Source organism: Cyprinodon tularosa, unplaced genomic scaffold, assembly GCF_016077235.1.
Source record: "Cyprinodon tularosa strain WSP-4 unplaced genomic scaffold, ASM1607723v1 ctg1282, whole genome shotgun sequence".
Classification (NCBI taxonomy): Eukaryota; Metazoa; Chordata; class Actinopteri; order Cyprinodontiformes; family Cyprinodontidae; genus Cyprinodon; species Cyprinodon tularosa.
The window spans coordinates 40,322-55,780 of record NW_024038095.1 but is presented as its reverse complement, the minus strand read 5'-3'; the positions used below and the strand labels follow the sequence as shown (position 1 = coordinate 55,780).

The window sequence follows — 15,459 nt, the reverse complement described above, 5'->3', positions numbered from 1 at the left end:
CTGTAATCCTAATAGGAAAGACAACTTGAATATGCATGTTTTTCATTTGATGGCATCCATAAGAATGAAGAATATCTGGATTTATGCTAAATGGCCTGTACTTATATAGCGCTATTCAAAGTCAGGAGACTTTATCAAAGCACTTTATACTGCATTTAGTGATTCTTCCATTCACACATTCAACAGTCACACGATGATGGTGGCAAACTACATTGTAGCCGCAGCTTCACTGGGGCTCACTGACAGAAGCGAGGCTGCTGTACACTGCCTTTATCACGCCCTCTGACCACCATCAGGATTTATCACAGCTGTACAAATTGACTTTTCTACCATGGATAGTGCTCTCACTGTTCACCTCATGGAAAGTGAAAACATAGGATGAAAGAACAGGATGTAGGACTCCCAATTTGCAATATTTAGAATCGTCCCAGGTCTTTCTTAAAAAAGGAGAGGTGGATTTTATTGTAGCCACGTTTTACCTCTGAACAGGCTCCCATGAAGCACTACTGCATTGTAACTAAGTACATATCTGTTTATCAGCTGTCTCCATGCACTAGAAAACAGATAGCTAATTTGTTGCACTGAAAAACCAGATAGTTAATGGAAAGCTCTGTGTTTCCACCTTGAAGCTTTCTCTCTCCGGTTCTTTTTCCTGAAAAGAGATCACTTGGGACAAACTGTTTAAATAACATTTCATAATGTTAATGTATTAAATAACCATTAGACATGGCAACAGATAGAAATTATTATTTCACTCAGATCACAGAAGTTGCTTAAGGTTTGTGATGACCGAGCCAACCAAGCATGAGGACACAGTGGTGATTATCAAGAAAAATGGGTTTTATGCCCCCAAAGTAACCATAATCCAAACAAGAATTACAAGGCCCTTAAAAGAGGTCAAATGAAGAGACTAACTTAGGGCAAAAAATATCAAGGTTAAATATAACAAAACCTCAAACAAACTGCACAAACAAAACTGACCTGAAAAACAGCACACAAAAAAGACTTAAATACTGACTGATCAGACTAGACGAACACCCTCAGTGACAAAAACAACCTCTCTGACACTGCAAATCAGGTGGAGGTGTGGCTAAGGAGGATTGACAAGTTAGGCCTATCCGGCAAATTCAAGTCCTTGATATACCATCATGGGCGCCTACCAAGGCTTATGTGGTTGCTGACAGTCTATCAGATCCCAGTGACTGCAGTGAAGGAAGTGAGAGGAGAGTGAACAAACATCTGAGGCGGTGGCTTGGTATCCCTCCCAGCCTCACTGCAGTCGGGCTCTACGTCGATCATGACAGCTCCAACTTCCATTTTCCTCTGTGGTGGAGGAGTTCAAGGTGGCTATGTGCAGGGTGGCAATGATGCTCAGAGACTCAAAGGACGAGGAATTAAGCAACGCAGGGGTCACAACACAAACAGGCCGTAAGTGGGCAGCAGACCCTGCAGTTCGACAAGCTGAGAGCTCCCTGGAGTTTAAAGACATAACTAGCAATGTCTGCATGGGTCAGGAAGGACTGGGAACATCTCACTTCACACAGTGGAGGAAGGCAAGTGTCTAGCAGAGACAGGAGATGGTACAAGTGGAAGTCCATGACCAGGAGGAGGAGATGCGGAAGGCTAAGATTGTGGAACTGGCAACCCAAGGAACATTGATCAGATGGGACCTCCCAAAGAGGAGGGTCAAATGGACTGAGCTCTGGAGGCTGGAAGCTTTTCATCTTAGCTTCCTCCTGAGGTGTGTGTATGACACACTCCCATGACCAGTGAAGTTGGGGCTTGAGGGAGGATCCGCTCTGAAAGTTGTGCAGGAAGTGGGTGACACTGACCCACATTTTAGCAGGGTGCCACTTCGCTCTGGCTCAGTGGAGATATAGGTCTTGACATGACCAAGTACTCCGAGTGATGGCTGACATTTTCCAGCAGGCCAGGAGAAGACCACAGCTGACTAACCCACAAGTACCATCAATACAATTTGTCAGGGCAGGAGAAAAACCATCCTCTAATAAAACAGCCAGGACCAACATCCTCCAGGGGGCACAGAAGTGGGAGGTGACAGTCGATCTTTCGAAAAAGCTAATTTTCTCACCCATCGTACAGACCATTTTGAGGCCTGACATTGTCATCTGGTCAGAGCAATCTAAGAAAATCATCCTGGTGGAACTGACTGTGCCTTGGGAGGAAGGCTGTGAGGAGGTCCATGAGAGGAAAAACCTAAAATACCAGGACCTCATCATGGACTGCAAAGATAACGGCTAGCAAGCATGGCTGTTTCCAGTGAAGGTCGGGTGGAGAGGATTCCTAGCACAGTAGATGTGGTCTGTGCTCACTGCACTTGCAATATATGGTAAGGAGAGGAAGATAGCTGTGCACAGGATTGGGAAGGCAGCAGAGAGAACCTCATGCTGGTTGTTGTTTAAGAGGGAGGAGGGGGGCTGGAGGCCTGGAGATGATGGGCAGTGATCTGGCCACCACGGCTGACCCGCCAGCTGGAGGGTGTAGCGTAGAAACACCCCGTGAGGTTGGACACAGTCTAATGACATCGGCTACAGGCCAAAAGCCACCCACAGTCACATTGGGGAGTGACTGTATGTATAGCATCATGTGATGTATTCAACAAGACTGATCAGACCAGACTGACATACTGGGGAAGAGGTAGGGGGAACATCTACACAATTTTAACAAAAAATAACTAAACAGTGAGCTTAAAGATTAAACTTAAATTACTGCTACTAAACAAAATTAACAAAATTAGAAAATTATAAAAGAAAATAAGAGATTATGCAGCATATTAAAAATGTGGAGTCCATGGTCTTCCCCCATTAGTGGAACTCCAGATGGTACCACCAAATATGTAAATGTATGTCAGCCAGAGTCCTTTGCATTCTCCCTGTTCAAGTTACTTCCACAACACCAGAAAAGAAAGCACAGATATTAAGCATTTGACAAAATTAGACATACAAAAGTTAACCAAATGTGCGGGCTACAATTGGAACTACGGTAATGTCTTCTAATATTGTCAAAATAAAAATAAACAAAACAATGCATTTATGCTACTGTGTGTTAAAACTTAAATTGAAAAAGTGGTTGTGTGTGATGTTACTGACCATATGACCATCACAGGGTTACAGAAGGCAGCTGTCACCAACAGGGCTCACTTTATGTCAAGTGGTCTTGATTCACCATTGCAGAATCATTTTATACAACTCTAGTCTGCCATATCATCACACGATTCCATCATACACATTTGCAGATGGGGAGACATCCATGGCTCCAGCCTAATCAAAATATTACACTTTGTTCTTACCTGAAGGACACCGTTCTCATTTGTTTCTTAAATCTTTGACCAATACAGAATGAAGATTATAACTGTACATCCAGACAGAGGAACTGCCCTATTTAGATTAACTGCTGGGGAAAACAGTGTGTCTTCTTATTTCATTTATTTATTTTCAACATGTAGTTATATTACTCCTTGGTTACTGCTTTACTAATTTCTTATTTAAATGGTAAAATATATAATAAAAAGATATGCCTATTAAGTTGCAATTTCCCTCACCTCACAGCAGATGTCAGTAAAAGGTTTAAACTTTGAGATTAAAAGTGGAAGTGGAGTTTTAAGCATAATTTTATCTTCTTTTAATTTAGGATCCTCAGGGAGCAGTTGTCAAATCTTAAATGTCCAATAATTCAAAGAATAACAATTTAAGGTCAACCAAGGTTTTTCAGGTTTTTTCTCTTCCTGATGAATACATAGAATTATGTGATGCTCTTGTCCTTAGTGCATAGTGTCTTAACTTAATTTCATATTTTTGTAAATAGGAAGGAGCTCCTGGGTTGGATTTTCGGTGTTTCTGTCTGAAGTTGCAGATCCAGAGATAGAGTTCTCTCTGGGTACTCCAGCCTTCTTCCACAGGCATGACTGGAAGATTAATTTCCATCACTAAGTTGGTGTTAGTGAGTATGGTTATATGTCCCTGTGTTGCTCTATTGTAGCCTGGTTACCTGTCCAGGCAGTACCCCACCCATTGCCAATAGACTGACGGAGATAGGCACCAGCCCCACCATGACTGATAAAACGCCTGGTGATGGATGGAGGAAATAAAAAGTACATTTCTCATGTTATTTAGTAGATCACTTTTTTTATTTTGCTAAAACAAAGGTTTAACTAAGATAAGTTATAAGGTAAATACTGTCATATAAGTTTACTCTACAAATAAAGCTCCAGTGAGCACAACCTAAAATACCTAGTTCATTGTACTTCTACTATTCTAAATGCAACCTGTTTGCTAACCTGACTCCGCCAGATGGATTTGCTCCTCATATCCATCTGGAAACCTTCTGTTGAAGTAATTTTGGGAAGGGGCGAATATACTTTTCCTCTGAAACAAAACATCTTTTCCTCTGAGAAAAGTCTCCAGAGCAGTATTTTGCTCTTCTTTCAGTGAAGAAATACAGTGTAATTCCGATAAAACTTGCTCGATAGCCACGCTAACGCTAGTTTCATCAGCTGAAGCCGCCATGTTCTTTAGACTGAACTGTCGCGCTTGTTGCGTCACACCTCAACCCGCCTGAAAGCCAACGCTGATGGGACGTTCGTTTGGTGAACGGCTCCAAATTTTCTTCAACGAAGAGCAGCCAGACTGATTAGCGAGTAAAATCTTTAAAGCTCGCGAGATCAGGATGGTCTCACGAGGCTACCTGTTTGCATGCTTTCCTTAAAGTAATGTTTTAAGAAACTCATTTTCCTTCAGTTTCTGTGCAGTGTCTGATTACGCCACAGTGTTTCGCTGTTTTCCTCTCTCTGCCTCTCGTTCTCTGTATCAAGCACCTGCTTTTTCTGTGAGCCTGATTAATAAATAGGCCAAACAAATCTGTGCAGAGATGGAAATCAGGACTTCCATTTAACATTCAAATGCTTAACTGCAACTTATTTAATCTTTTATGTTTTTATTCTCTCAATATTCTAATAGATGTAATTAACCTGTGTGCACTGGTGAATGAATGCCTTCCCTTTATGAAGCCAGTTTGAGCACACTGTAGTATACAAGTAAATACCCTTTCTGAACATTTCGCAAAAATTGTATTAATTATTTAAAGCTCAGCAGTAATGGGTGTATAGAAACCCTGCAGCTCAAAACAACCACATGGACCAGAGAAAAATCATACAAACCTGTGCATTACATTGATCATAGTGACCAGCAGACAATTATTTATCTAACCAGTGAAACACGCTTTGGATGAACCTGCTTCTGTTTTTAATAAAGCCACAGAGTGGTTATCAGATATCTGTATATATATCCAGGGATGGAGAGGGACAAAACCTTGACCAGGCATTTTGACTTTTTGACCATTTTGACCTTAACCTAAAGCCTAAGAATGGAAACTGACTTTCTGCGCCACTCACTAATAATTTTTCAAATTAAACAGAAACCGCCTGCAATTAAAATACTTTTCTCTATTTTCCATTAACAGAATATAAATAACTATATAGCTATATATATATATATATATATATGTAATATAACTACACACGGTTTACAAAAGATGTAGTCAGAGGTGGGTAATAACTACTTATATTTTTTGAGTAATATTTGAAGAAAGAAATGGTGACCTGTTCCAATCTATAGCTGAATTCTTCCAGCCTCCTTATTTTCATGGCCTTCACAGGATCCATTCCAGGTAGGTCAGGTCCTTCGAAGGATGTAGCCAACGAATTTGAACACACCAAATGCTTGAATGGCTGATTGGGTGACACCATCTGGAGTTGCACCATGGGGGAGGACCATGATGTCTGTTTTCAAGTTTTTGAACAAGTTCTTTTTGATTTTGTTATTCAATAGTTTTATAAGCTGTATTAGTTGTTGTTTTACTATTTTCAGTTTAACTTTAGTAAAAAATATGATCAAGTACTGCTGCTCTTAAGTGTGAAAAATTCCTATCAACTCTAAAAAAAAAAAAAGGATAATTACTTAATATAAATAAAACAAATTCTGATTGTATGAAACTGTAAAGACGTGCCGACAATAAATATAAGGCTGGAGGTTAAAACTACCACACAAAAAGGTATATTTTGACATAGAATTTTTAATAAACAATTCAATGGATAACCTTATAGAAAAAGAAACAGTAGCAGCCCGACAGTCTTAGGAGGTAAAGAACATCTATTAGAATAGATCTTCATTGGGTCATAGAGATTCAGTTAATTAGCATGCCCCCCCCCCTTGTTTCCTGCATGCTTGATGTAGAACTTTTCTTTTCAATCCTATATCATTGTGGCCTCTTCCATCTGTTGTGAATGTATGAATGTTTTAACCATAAAAAGGGAGGTGGAAAAAATGGAAATTTACATTTAAAACAGTATAACATTTTATTTTTCTGACTGTATTAAAGCCTTAAAGCCTTGATATTTTTTTTTAAAGATATACATTGACAAATGAATAAAATAAACAAAGCACATTTTAAAGTTTAAGGTAGTTACCATAAGGCACATTGTGATACTTCTACGTAATGTTAGTCATATGAAGCTTGAAAAATAAAAACTAAAAGCACTTCTTAACCGTCTGCGTCTACAATACAGAGCAAGATTACTAGAAATAAAGTCTATAGAATTAATACATACTAAGGAACTGAAGAAGTAGTGAAATGAATTAAAAAGACTTTCATCAGATAGAATAACGAGCTTTAGGACTTTGAACAGAGGAAATTAAACTCCTCTAGATCATTTATTTTCCTCCACTTATGTCCTCCTCCTGTCTCCATGGCTCCAGACATGTCACAGTCATCCACTGGTTCCCCTGAGGCCCAGTTCTTATACCTGACCACCTCATCACTGACCCAGAACCAGAAATCCAGAGTACAGGTGTAGCGCAGTCCCATCCAGACATAATCAGTCGAGGCCTTCTTGGCTTTCTCCTGGATCCATCTCTGCTCATCCAGGCTGGTGATGGTGACCAGGTCATGGTAGTGATCTCTGCAGTAGTATAACGCATCCTCCCAGTTCATCTTTTCTTTGACCAGGATCACTTTATCTGTTTTACGACATGAATATGAATTAACCCATGATGTGGCAAGATATTACTTAGAACTTTATTCCTTATGCTACGTTCACAACGCACGCGATTGAAACAGCAGAAGCAGTTGGTTTACTTGCAAGGTCAAAGGTTGTGTGACGTGATTTACAAGCAGCATATGCTGTACTGTTGCTGCTGGATGCGCCACATCAAAAATCAGAGAAGCCGATTTCTGAGCTGGCAGGGAGACAGACACAGCACTGCTGATGCAGATTGCTATGATCACTCCTATGAAACAGTTTATTAATGCCTAAAGTAACTTAAAATGATGAAACCTGTCGGCAAAATATGTTCGCTGTTATTATTGTGATGCCTGCAGTTTGTACCATATACCTGCAAAATGGCAACATCTACTTCCAGCTGTGACAAACAGTAGTGGACTAACAGCTGCTGCTGGCAATTCTCAATGATGCAGGTTTGAGGAGATCTAAGCGGCCCCGACAGTAAAATAATATTTTAGGGCAGGAATGTAATCTTGATTAACTGACTGCACAGATAAGGTTTTAGGTGTACTTTCTCGCTTAAAAATATATTAAAACTACATTTTACCAGCTCATCACAGCAAATAGGTATAGCAAAGCCGCTCTCTGCAATTAAAACCAGTAGGACAACACTACTGCACGTGTTTAAGGTACATCAAAGATGCTCGAGACGTGCGTCTGACCTTAATGTTTGCAAACATCAAAAATGAAGCAGCCGGAGCTTCTTTGCCACGCAAAGCACATTCAGTGTGAATGTATCATTATACAGATATTTGACAAGTATGTCTATAAACAGTGCTTATCAATATTTCTTATTTTAGTGCCCTTTTTTTAGTTGCTTTCTTCTAATACAATTTTTTGTTGAATATTGTGTTCCATAAATTTCAGCATTAAAGGAATAGTACACCCAAAACATGATTAGCCTTCATTTTCTACTCACCCCCATGCTGAACAACACTCTGGAGTACTTTTTTGATATCTCAAATGCATCTGGAGATCTGGGAGGCTTCTTGCTGTCTGCTGACATTCAAATAATGGAGGTCTATGGTGCCCGAGACAGAAAGGTCCATAAAAGCCCACAAAAAACGTGTCAATATTCCTCCATACTGCTCGTCCAATGTATTCCAAGTGTCCTGAGTGGGTAGCATCCAGAATTTACTCGAAACAAAGTCATTTAGAATGTTTTTAGAGCATAAACAGTAGTGTATAGGATTTCCTGAAAGCGTGCACATGCGCGATCACGACGCTACGAAAGCCGGCAGACCAAACCAGATGAAAGTGCGCATTCAGCGTCTGCTCTGCCAATAATGCAAGCGCAGAAGACGAAACGTGCTGTTTACCTGTGCAAAGAAAGAAACAACGAAAGAAAAATGTCTGAGGACCTCAGTGTTAAGGAAGAGCATGAGTTCTTTGCCGAGCTGAATGCGCTGGTTTGGTCTGCCGGCTTCCGTAGCGTCGTGAGCGCGCATGTGCGCGCTTTCAGGAAATCCTATACACCACTGTTTATGCTCTAAAAACATTCTAAATGACTTCGTTTCGAGTAAATTCTGGATGCTACCCACTCAGGACACTTGGAATACATTGAACGAGCAGTATGGAGGAATATTGACACGTTTTTTGTGGACTTTTATGGACCTTTCTGTCTCGGGCACCATAGACCTCCATTATTTGAATGTCAGCAGACAGCAAGAAGCCTCCCAGATCTCCAGATGCATTTGAGATATCAAAAAAGTACTCCAGGGTGTTGTTCAGCATGGGGGTGAGTAGAAAATGAAGGCTAATCATGTTTTGGGTGTACTATTCCTTTAATGAAAAGATGCATGTCTCTGCTTATCTTAGAGGAGTGATCGGCACAAAACCTTACTTGATTTAATGATTTGATAATGCAATTACATTGATTGTCATTTTCAGTCATAACTACTAGTTGCCAGTTGCGGTAAGTAATTATAATGATCAACAATTACCAGTGGTTAAAGAAACCTAAGTCAAAAACATGTTTGAACATCTAAAGTCTGTGGTAAATTTAGTGATTTTTAATATTATCTTCTAGAATCCAAAAAAATCACAATTCCCTGGAATAAAAAAAAAAACATATATATGTTGTGTTTAATGTAATTAAAATACTAACACAAATTATAATATTCAAATATGATTATTTTCATGAACACAATCATAACCAAAATACATCATTCACACAATGATAAGAGAACAGCGACATCTGTACAAATTTTGAAAAGAACTCACCATCATAGCAGATAAAGGGTCTTTTCTTTTCACATGTCTCATTCCTCCATCTGCCTCCATCATTAAACACAGTCATGGCACATTGACCACTGTTGTATATTTGGTTGTCAAACTTTAGGTTCCAGTGTCTGAAAGAGAAACTGTTTTCATCTGACCACCTCCAGGTGTCTCTGAACAGACCAGTAAATATGTATCTTTCACTTTGATCAAGAGTGGAAAAAAAAAATGTATCTTTTAGTTGTTCATTCTCTAGCTGGTCCAGTCCACTGATCAGGTCTGTGTGTTTCTCTCTGCAGTAAGTCTGAGCTTCCAGCCAGGTCTTCTTTTCATTACTTAAGTAGAATTTGTTTAACGCATTAGTTTCTGTGAAGTAAAAAGACAAAAAACAAGGGAAATAATAATAATACTTCTTTAGATCATTTAACTGTCAATTGTTTTCCAACTACTTTCCCCCCACGGTTTGTCATATTTTCACTAATATCTCTAAATTAGCAGTATCAGGAATTTTTTTCATACCATTGTAGCAGAGATAATAGAAATGTTTATTGCAGGACTCATCTCCCCATTTTCGATCTCTCCATATAATACCACAGTTTTGAGTTGCCATAACATTATTTGGTTCATTTTCGTTCCAGTTTGTCTCACTTTCATTGAACTCCACTCCAGGCAGAGACCAGTACCATGTTCTGTCACCATCTGTCTGGTCATACAGACCAATCCAAGCTTCCTTCATGTGTCCTGCTCTGGTACTAAGGAGTCTCTTCATGTCTGTCATGTTAGACACTGTGGCCAGGTCAGTGTGTTTCTCTCTACAGTACTGCTGAGCTTCAGTCCAGGTCTTTTCCTCATTAATGTAGAGATACTCATAGAGCTGACTTACCATCAAACAGCTCTGGTCTTAAAGAAAAAGAAATATGGTCTTAAAACAAAGAAATACAGATCCTAGTTAAATATATTTTTGACCACATACAGTAGCAGCCATTCAAAATGGCCCTTCCCAGTCAAATGCAATCCAAATGGCAGCCCACCTCCCTCCAACTCCCAGCAAAATCCCCTCTAACTTCCAGCCACTGGAGTGACCACCTCTTACATATTTCATTACTCTGACTCCACCCTTTCACTGGATTACAGGGTCTGACAAGGAGATAACGCTTATGTTTAGATATTAATATCCACAAATCATGACAGAATGAATGTTTTAGTTTAAATATTGATGTTTAAAAAGGAATTGTAGGGGACCAGCCAAGAGCTTATCAAGGAAAATGCATACATTTTGAATGACTACTACTGTACATAACTTCCAAACCTTTTGGAAATCTCATACGCTGTATAGGGAACCGTATAATACATTAATCTTTTGTAAAATTTGCATTACTCGTTTCTACAGTGAAAAAAAAAGTTATGTTTTATATTATCATATACAGAGGCGTGCACAGACATTTTGGGGGGCAGGTGCTCAGGAGGGGGGTCGGGGAGGGTGCTTTTTAGCGCACGTGGAACACTTAATTATAAAAAAAAATACACATGCATGTTGAATGAATTTTGACTTATTTGTAACATTCTCTAAACGTGAGTTTTCAATGGGAAAAAAGAAGCTTACTCATCTTTCTTCTTCTTTCATCTGGCTTATCTTCTTGTTTTCCCTCACCCATCTGTTCTCCCTCACCCATCTGTTCTCCCTCATCCATCTGTTCTCCCTCATCCTGGTCTTTTTCTGTGACTGGCTACAATATAATAATAATACCCATCATAACAATAATAATGATGATAATAATAATAATAATAATAATAATAATAATAATAATAATAATAATAATAATAATAATAATAATAATAATAATAATAATAATAGCTTTAACAAATATGCCACATTAGTTTAAATAATGGGCTATTAGGGCATGACTGGAAGTCTTGTCACATGGATATGACTTATGGTAGCCTACAAAATAGTTTTTTTAATACCTGCTGATTTTGTACAAACCACTTAAAAATAAAATGTGAACAGCTTTTAAGATTTTTCAATATGATTAACCCTCCTTTCTTGGCATTGTGCTGCAATTACTAAATCAATTTACAATTAAGACAATAAAGAGACCAAAATGTGTTTATTTATGTTGCCTAACAAAACCTATACAACAGAAAACGTTTGTCTTAACACATAGATTTGCAATTGCAAACTCTACCGAAATTATTTGTAGCCTATGTGGTCGTCCTCATATTATCTGTCATTGACTTGGGCTACAGTGTAAAACTTTATCTAGCCTAACTAGTTTATCAGGGGACCAGTCGGCAAAAATGCTTGTTTGGTGCTGCTGAATGAGACATCTTACTGCACAACAAAATTATTCTGCTTTATCTGTATATTACCTGGCTAATGGGGCACGGGATAAGCAATCTGTCAGCGACCGTTCCTGCTATCTGAAGAGGTTTACTGAACTGCTATGAGGCTGCGCATCTGGCATGCCCTGCCCAGAGGAAGAGAGATAGGCTGGTCGGGTGTGCGCAAGGAGGTGGCTCATTTCGGGGCATTGTTTCAGTCGTTTTTAATGGCTCAGGTTTTCAAAATATCATTTCAAAACCGACCTCAGTAAAATCTTAATAATATTAATAATAATAAAAAAAAACGAGTTTCAAAAGGGAATTTTCGTTGATAAAGGGCAAACTTCCTAGTGCTTTAGCACCACCTAGTGTCTATGTATGCACGCCCCTGATCATATAATACCTTGTACTGTTGTATCTTGTCTTATTTTATACTGAAAACACAAAAGTTTTCAATTGGTGGACCTGTAGATTGTTTTACCTTCTCTTAATCAGGCTTGATTTCATCCCTTGAGGTTTAGGTGTAAAGCACATTTCTGATGTGTCCCTGCTTTCACATCTGAATCAAATTGCTGAATTACCACCTCAGCATCATTGTTAATCTCGTCAACCAGAACGATGACGAAAATAAAAAAATAAAAATATGATGAAAATAGAAAATGATTTTAGTTAACGAGACTAAGACCATACGATACTTACGAACCATTGATGAATGGATATTAAAGAATGTAATCGTTTATAATTAATTTGTAATTTGTAATTGTTAATATATGTTTTTCTTGAGCTTCATAGAAGATTAGGTGTTGTTGCCCTGTTTGTTTCTACACTGCACGTATCCCACAGTGCCTCGCGCTGCTCAGTCAGTAGTAGCACAGGGGTTATACTCCTAGCTCAACTTCACAGTCATTGCGTGGGGCTCGGATACCGGTGTACAGTGTACAGAGCTGAGCGCAAACAAAGCCTGGATGTATGGAGCCGTTTTGTTTACAACGCAAAGGACAACGCCGGAGTAAGGACACCACCAAAGACTCTGCGGCTTCAAAATGTCAGGGAAGAAAAAAACTAATCTCAAGTGACATCTGAGGTGCCAACATGCTGCCATATGGAAGAAGGTAAGGAACGAGTGGGCCTGTAGTAGTATGAACGGATGTGAGTGTATGTGTGTGCGCGTGCATGCTTGTGAATGTGTGTGTTTCCCTTCCTGTGCCTGTATCCGTCTGTCTCTCTCTGTCATAGAAGAAAGATGTTCTGCTGATACACTGGATATTAATCGTTTAAATTTCTTCCTCCCAACTACAGTAGATACCTGACACAGTGACACTACAGCCAAATCAGACGTTGGGGAAGGACGGGAAGTCTGTTTGAGGGTGAAGACTTTGTGGATATGATGAAACAAGCTGATAAAAGGTTCAATGTGTACAGTGTGATATATGTTAAAAATAGAGATGGGAAGTAACGAAGTACAAATACTTCGTTACTGTACTCAAGTAGATTTTTCTGATATTTTTACTTTACTTTACTACTTATTTTTATGGCGACTTTTTACTCCTTACATTTTTACACAAATATCTGTACTTTCTACTCCTTACATTTTAAAAAATTGGCTTGTTACTTTAGTTTTAAATCATTTCAATGGAGTTACCGTTATTATTTTTCACGTCATCAATACCAAATTCAATCTAATTGGATGGGAATCTACGTTGCATTTGACGCACCACTACAAGATGAATCGACAGATTCGGTGGTATTCATTCGCGGCAAATCATTGCAGCTTGGTGGCGGTGGCGTTAGCGTAGTAGTATGGATGACGAGATGATTGAAAATGAACACAACGGAGATCTAGTCCTATTGGCAGACATCCATTTAAAATGTAGGCAACGGCATGAAAAAGTGGTTTCTACTTTTACTTTTAAACTTTAAGTAAATTTACAAGCCTGTACTTTGTTACTTTTACTTGAGTAAAGAAGTTTAATCAGTACTTCCACTTCTACCAGAGTATTTTTTAACACAAGTATCTGTACTTTTACTCAAGTATGGAAAGTGAGTACTTTTGCCATCTCTGGTTAAAAAGAGAATCATTGTGTGAAGTTCTATTCTGCACAGTGTTATATAAATAAAATAGAGAAAAAAACAGTGTGTGGAGAAGTTTTATTCTTTACAGTGTCTTATATATGTTAAAAAGAGAAGCAGTGTGTGGAGAAGTTCTTATTATTTACAGTGTTGAATAAAATGACAAAGATTACTAAAATTTGACCAAGACTAAAATGTATTTTCGTCATTCTGACTAAGACTAAATAGGGAAGGCAATGACTAAATATGACTAAGTCTAAAATTGATTTTTGTCTTTGTGACTAAGACTAAGACTAAATTAAAAAAGCTGACAAAATTAACACTGTTCAGCATGCAGTTAAGTTCTCCTGAATCCTGCTAATGGCCTTATTATTGGACTCAGGTATCTTGAACAGAGATATATCTAAAAGATGAAGACCCCAGCACTCTAGGGCCAGAATTGAGGAACCCTGCTTTACAGTCTTCCTCACAATGTATTGTGGGTTCTCACATGCATTGTGTCACAGGTTTAAAATGACATTAAACTGTTCCTGTATCAAAAACAAACTTTTTCTTTATTAGTGTCACATGTTGGTCTTGAATGAGTGTCATTTTTTTCTTGCCTATCCTGCTATGAAGCTAGATAAAGGAAATAAAGCCTCAGTCATATCGCATTTATACACCAAGAAAACAGAAAATTATAGATTACAAATTTTTTTTTTTGCTCTATTCAACATTTAAATCTGAATTAAGCTTTTAAAATGAATTGCCAGGATCACCACTGTGATAATAATAATAATAATAGCTATGCTAAATAAAGAAAGGATTTTAAAAAATTTGAGGTGATTCTATCATGGAGGGTAAATTTATTTTGTGTTTTTACATTTTTTTGTTGATGCCTATAGTCTTACAATACGTACATTACACAATGCCATATGTTCTATATTAAATAGATTCAAAAGTCTATCACCATCACAGGTTTTAAGATTTTTCCCGCTACAAGTTTAAACCTTCAAAACTATCTCAGGTATGTTGAACCACTTACCCATTAGAATGAGGAGAACAAGAATATACAGCATAGCTGCTCCGTTAGACTGAGATTAATGTCGTTTTTGTTGGGATTAGTTATCTGTAGTGGATAATACAAAATATTTAAACAACTTTTATATAAACGGCAGACATGATCAAACTCTTCTACATTAGAAATTTATCAAATCAAAGAACCATGAAAACTATAAAGGCAATTTATCTCAAAGAACTTTAAAATTTTGTTGATACACTATTAATTAAAAATGTCACAGTATAAATAAAATATAAATGTTTCTTATTTAAAAACAATGCATTGAATGTGAAAACCCACATGGTAGCAGAAGAGTATAAAGCCCCTGCTTGTCTGCATAAGTATATTAATACTGCAGAAAATAAAATATTTGTAAGCAGTTCATTTTCATAGAAAATTCCACCAATTAAAATATACCCTACAGATATGCTCAGATTAAAATAATTTCAATGGACATTATTATACATTTATTAGAAGGATGCAGTCCAAAATTCAACAGAAAAAAACTTACATATAATTTGGTTCCTTGTAATATTAAATTGAATCTTAATCCTTAATGTTCAGTCAAAGGCTGCCAGCAGCAAAATGTTCCGTGCTGCCCTAAACACAGAAGGACATTGTTTGAATATTGCAGGGAAAATATAGCTTTCTGGTTTGTTTTGGGTGGTTATTTACATAATTCTACAGCAAACAGAATTCATTTCCCGTTGTGACATCAACTGTCACTAAG

General features: G+C 38.0%; 1 protein-coding gene across 1 annotated transcript; it reads right to left on the bottom strand.

Annotated features, from left to right (window-relative positions):
- Nucleotides 1-6,170: 6,170 nt before the first annotated feature.
- Nucleotides 6,171-15,323, bottom strand: LOC119777852 (C-type mannose receptor 2-like). The gene is made up of 5 exons (XM_038276861.1): nt 15,241-15,323; nt 14,715-14,798; nt 9,818-10,198; nt 9,302-9,664; nt 6,171-7,034 (listed from the first exon to the last, which is right to left on the bottom strand). Exons 2-5 carry the CDS (start codon nt 14,746-14,748, stop codon nt 6,688-6,690), a joined length of 1,125 nt encoding a protein of 374 aa, XP_038132789.1. The 5' UTR covers nt 14,749-14,798; nt 15,241-15,323; the 3' UTR covers nt 6,171-6,687.
- Between the last annotated feature and the right edge of the window lie 136 nt (nt 15,324-15,459).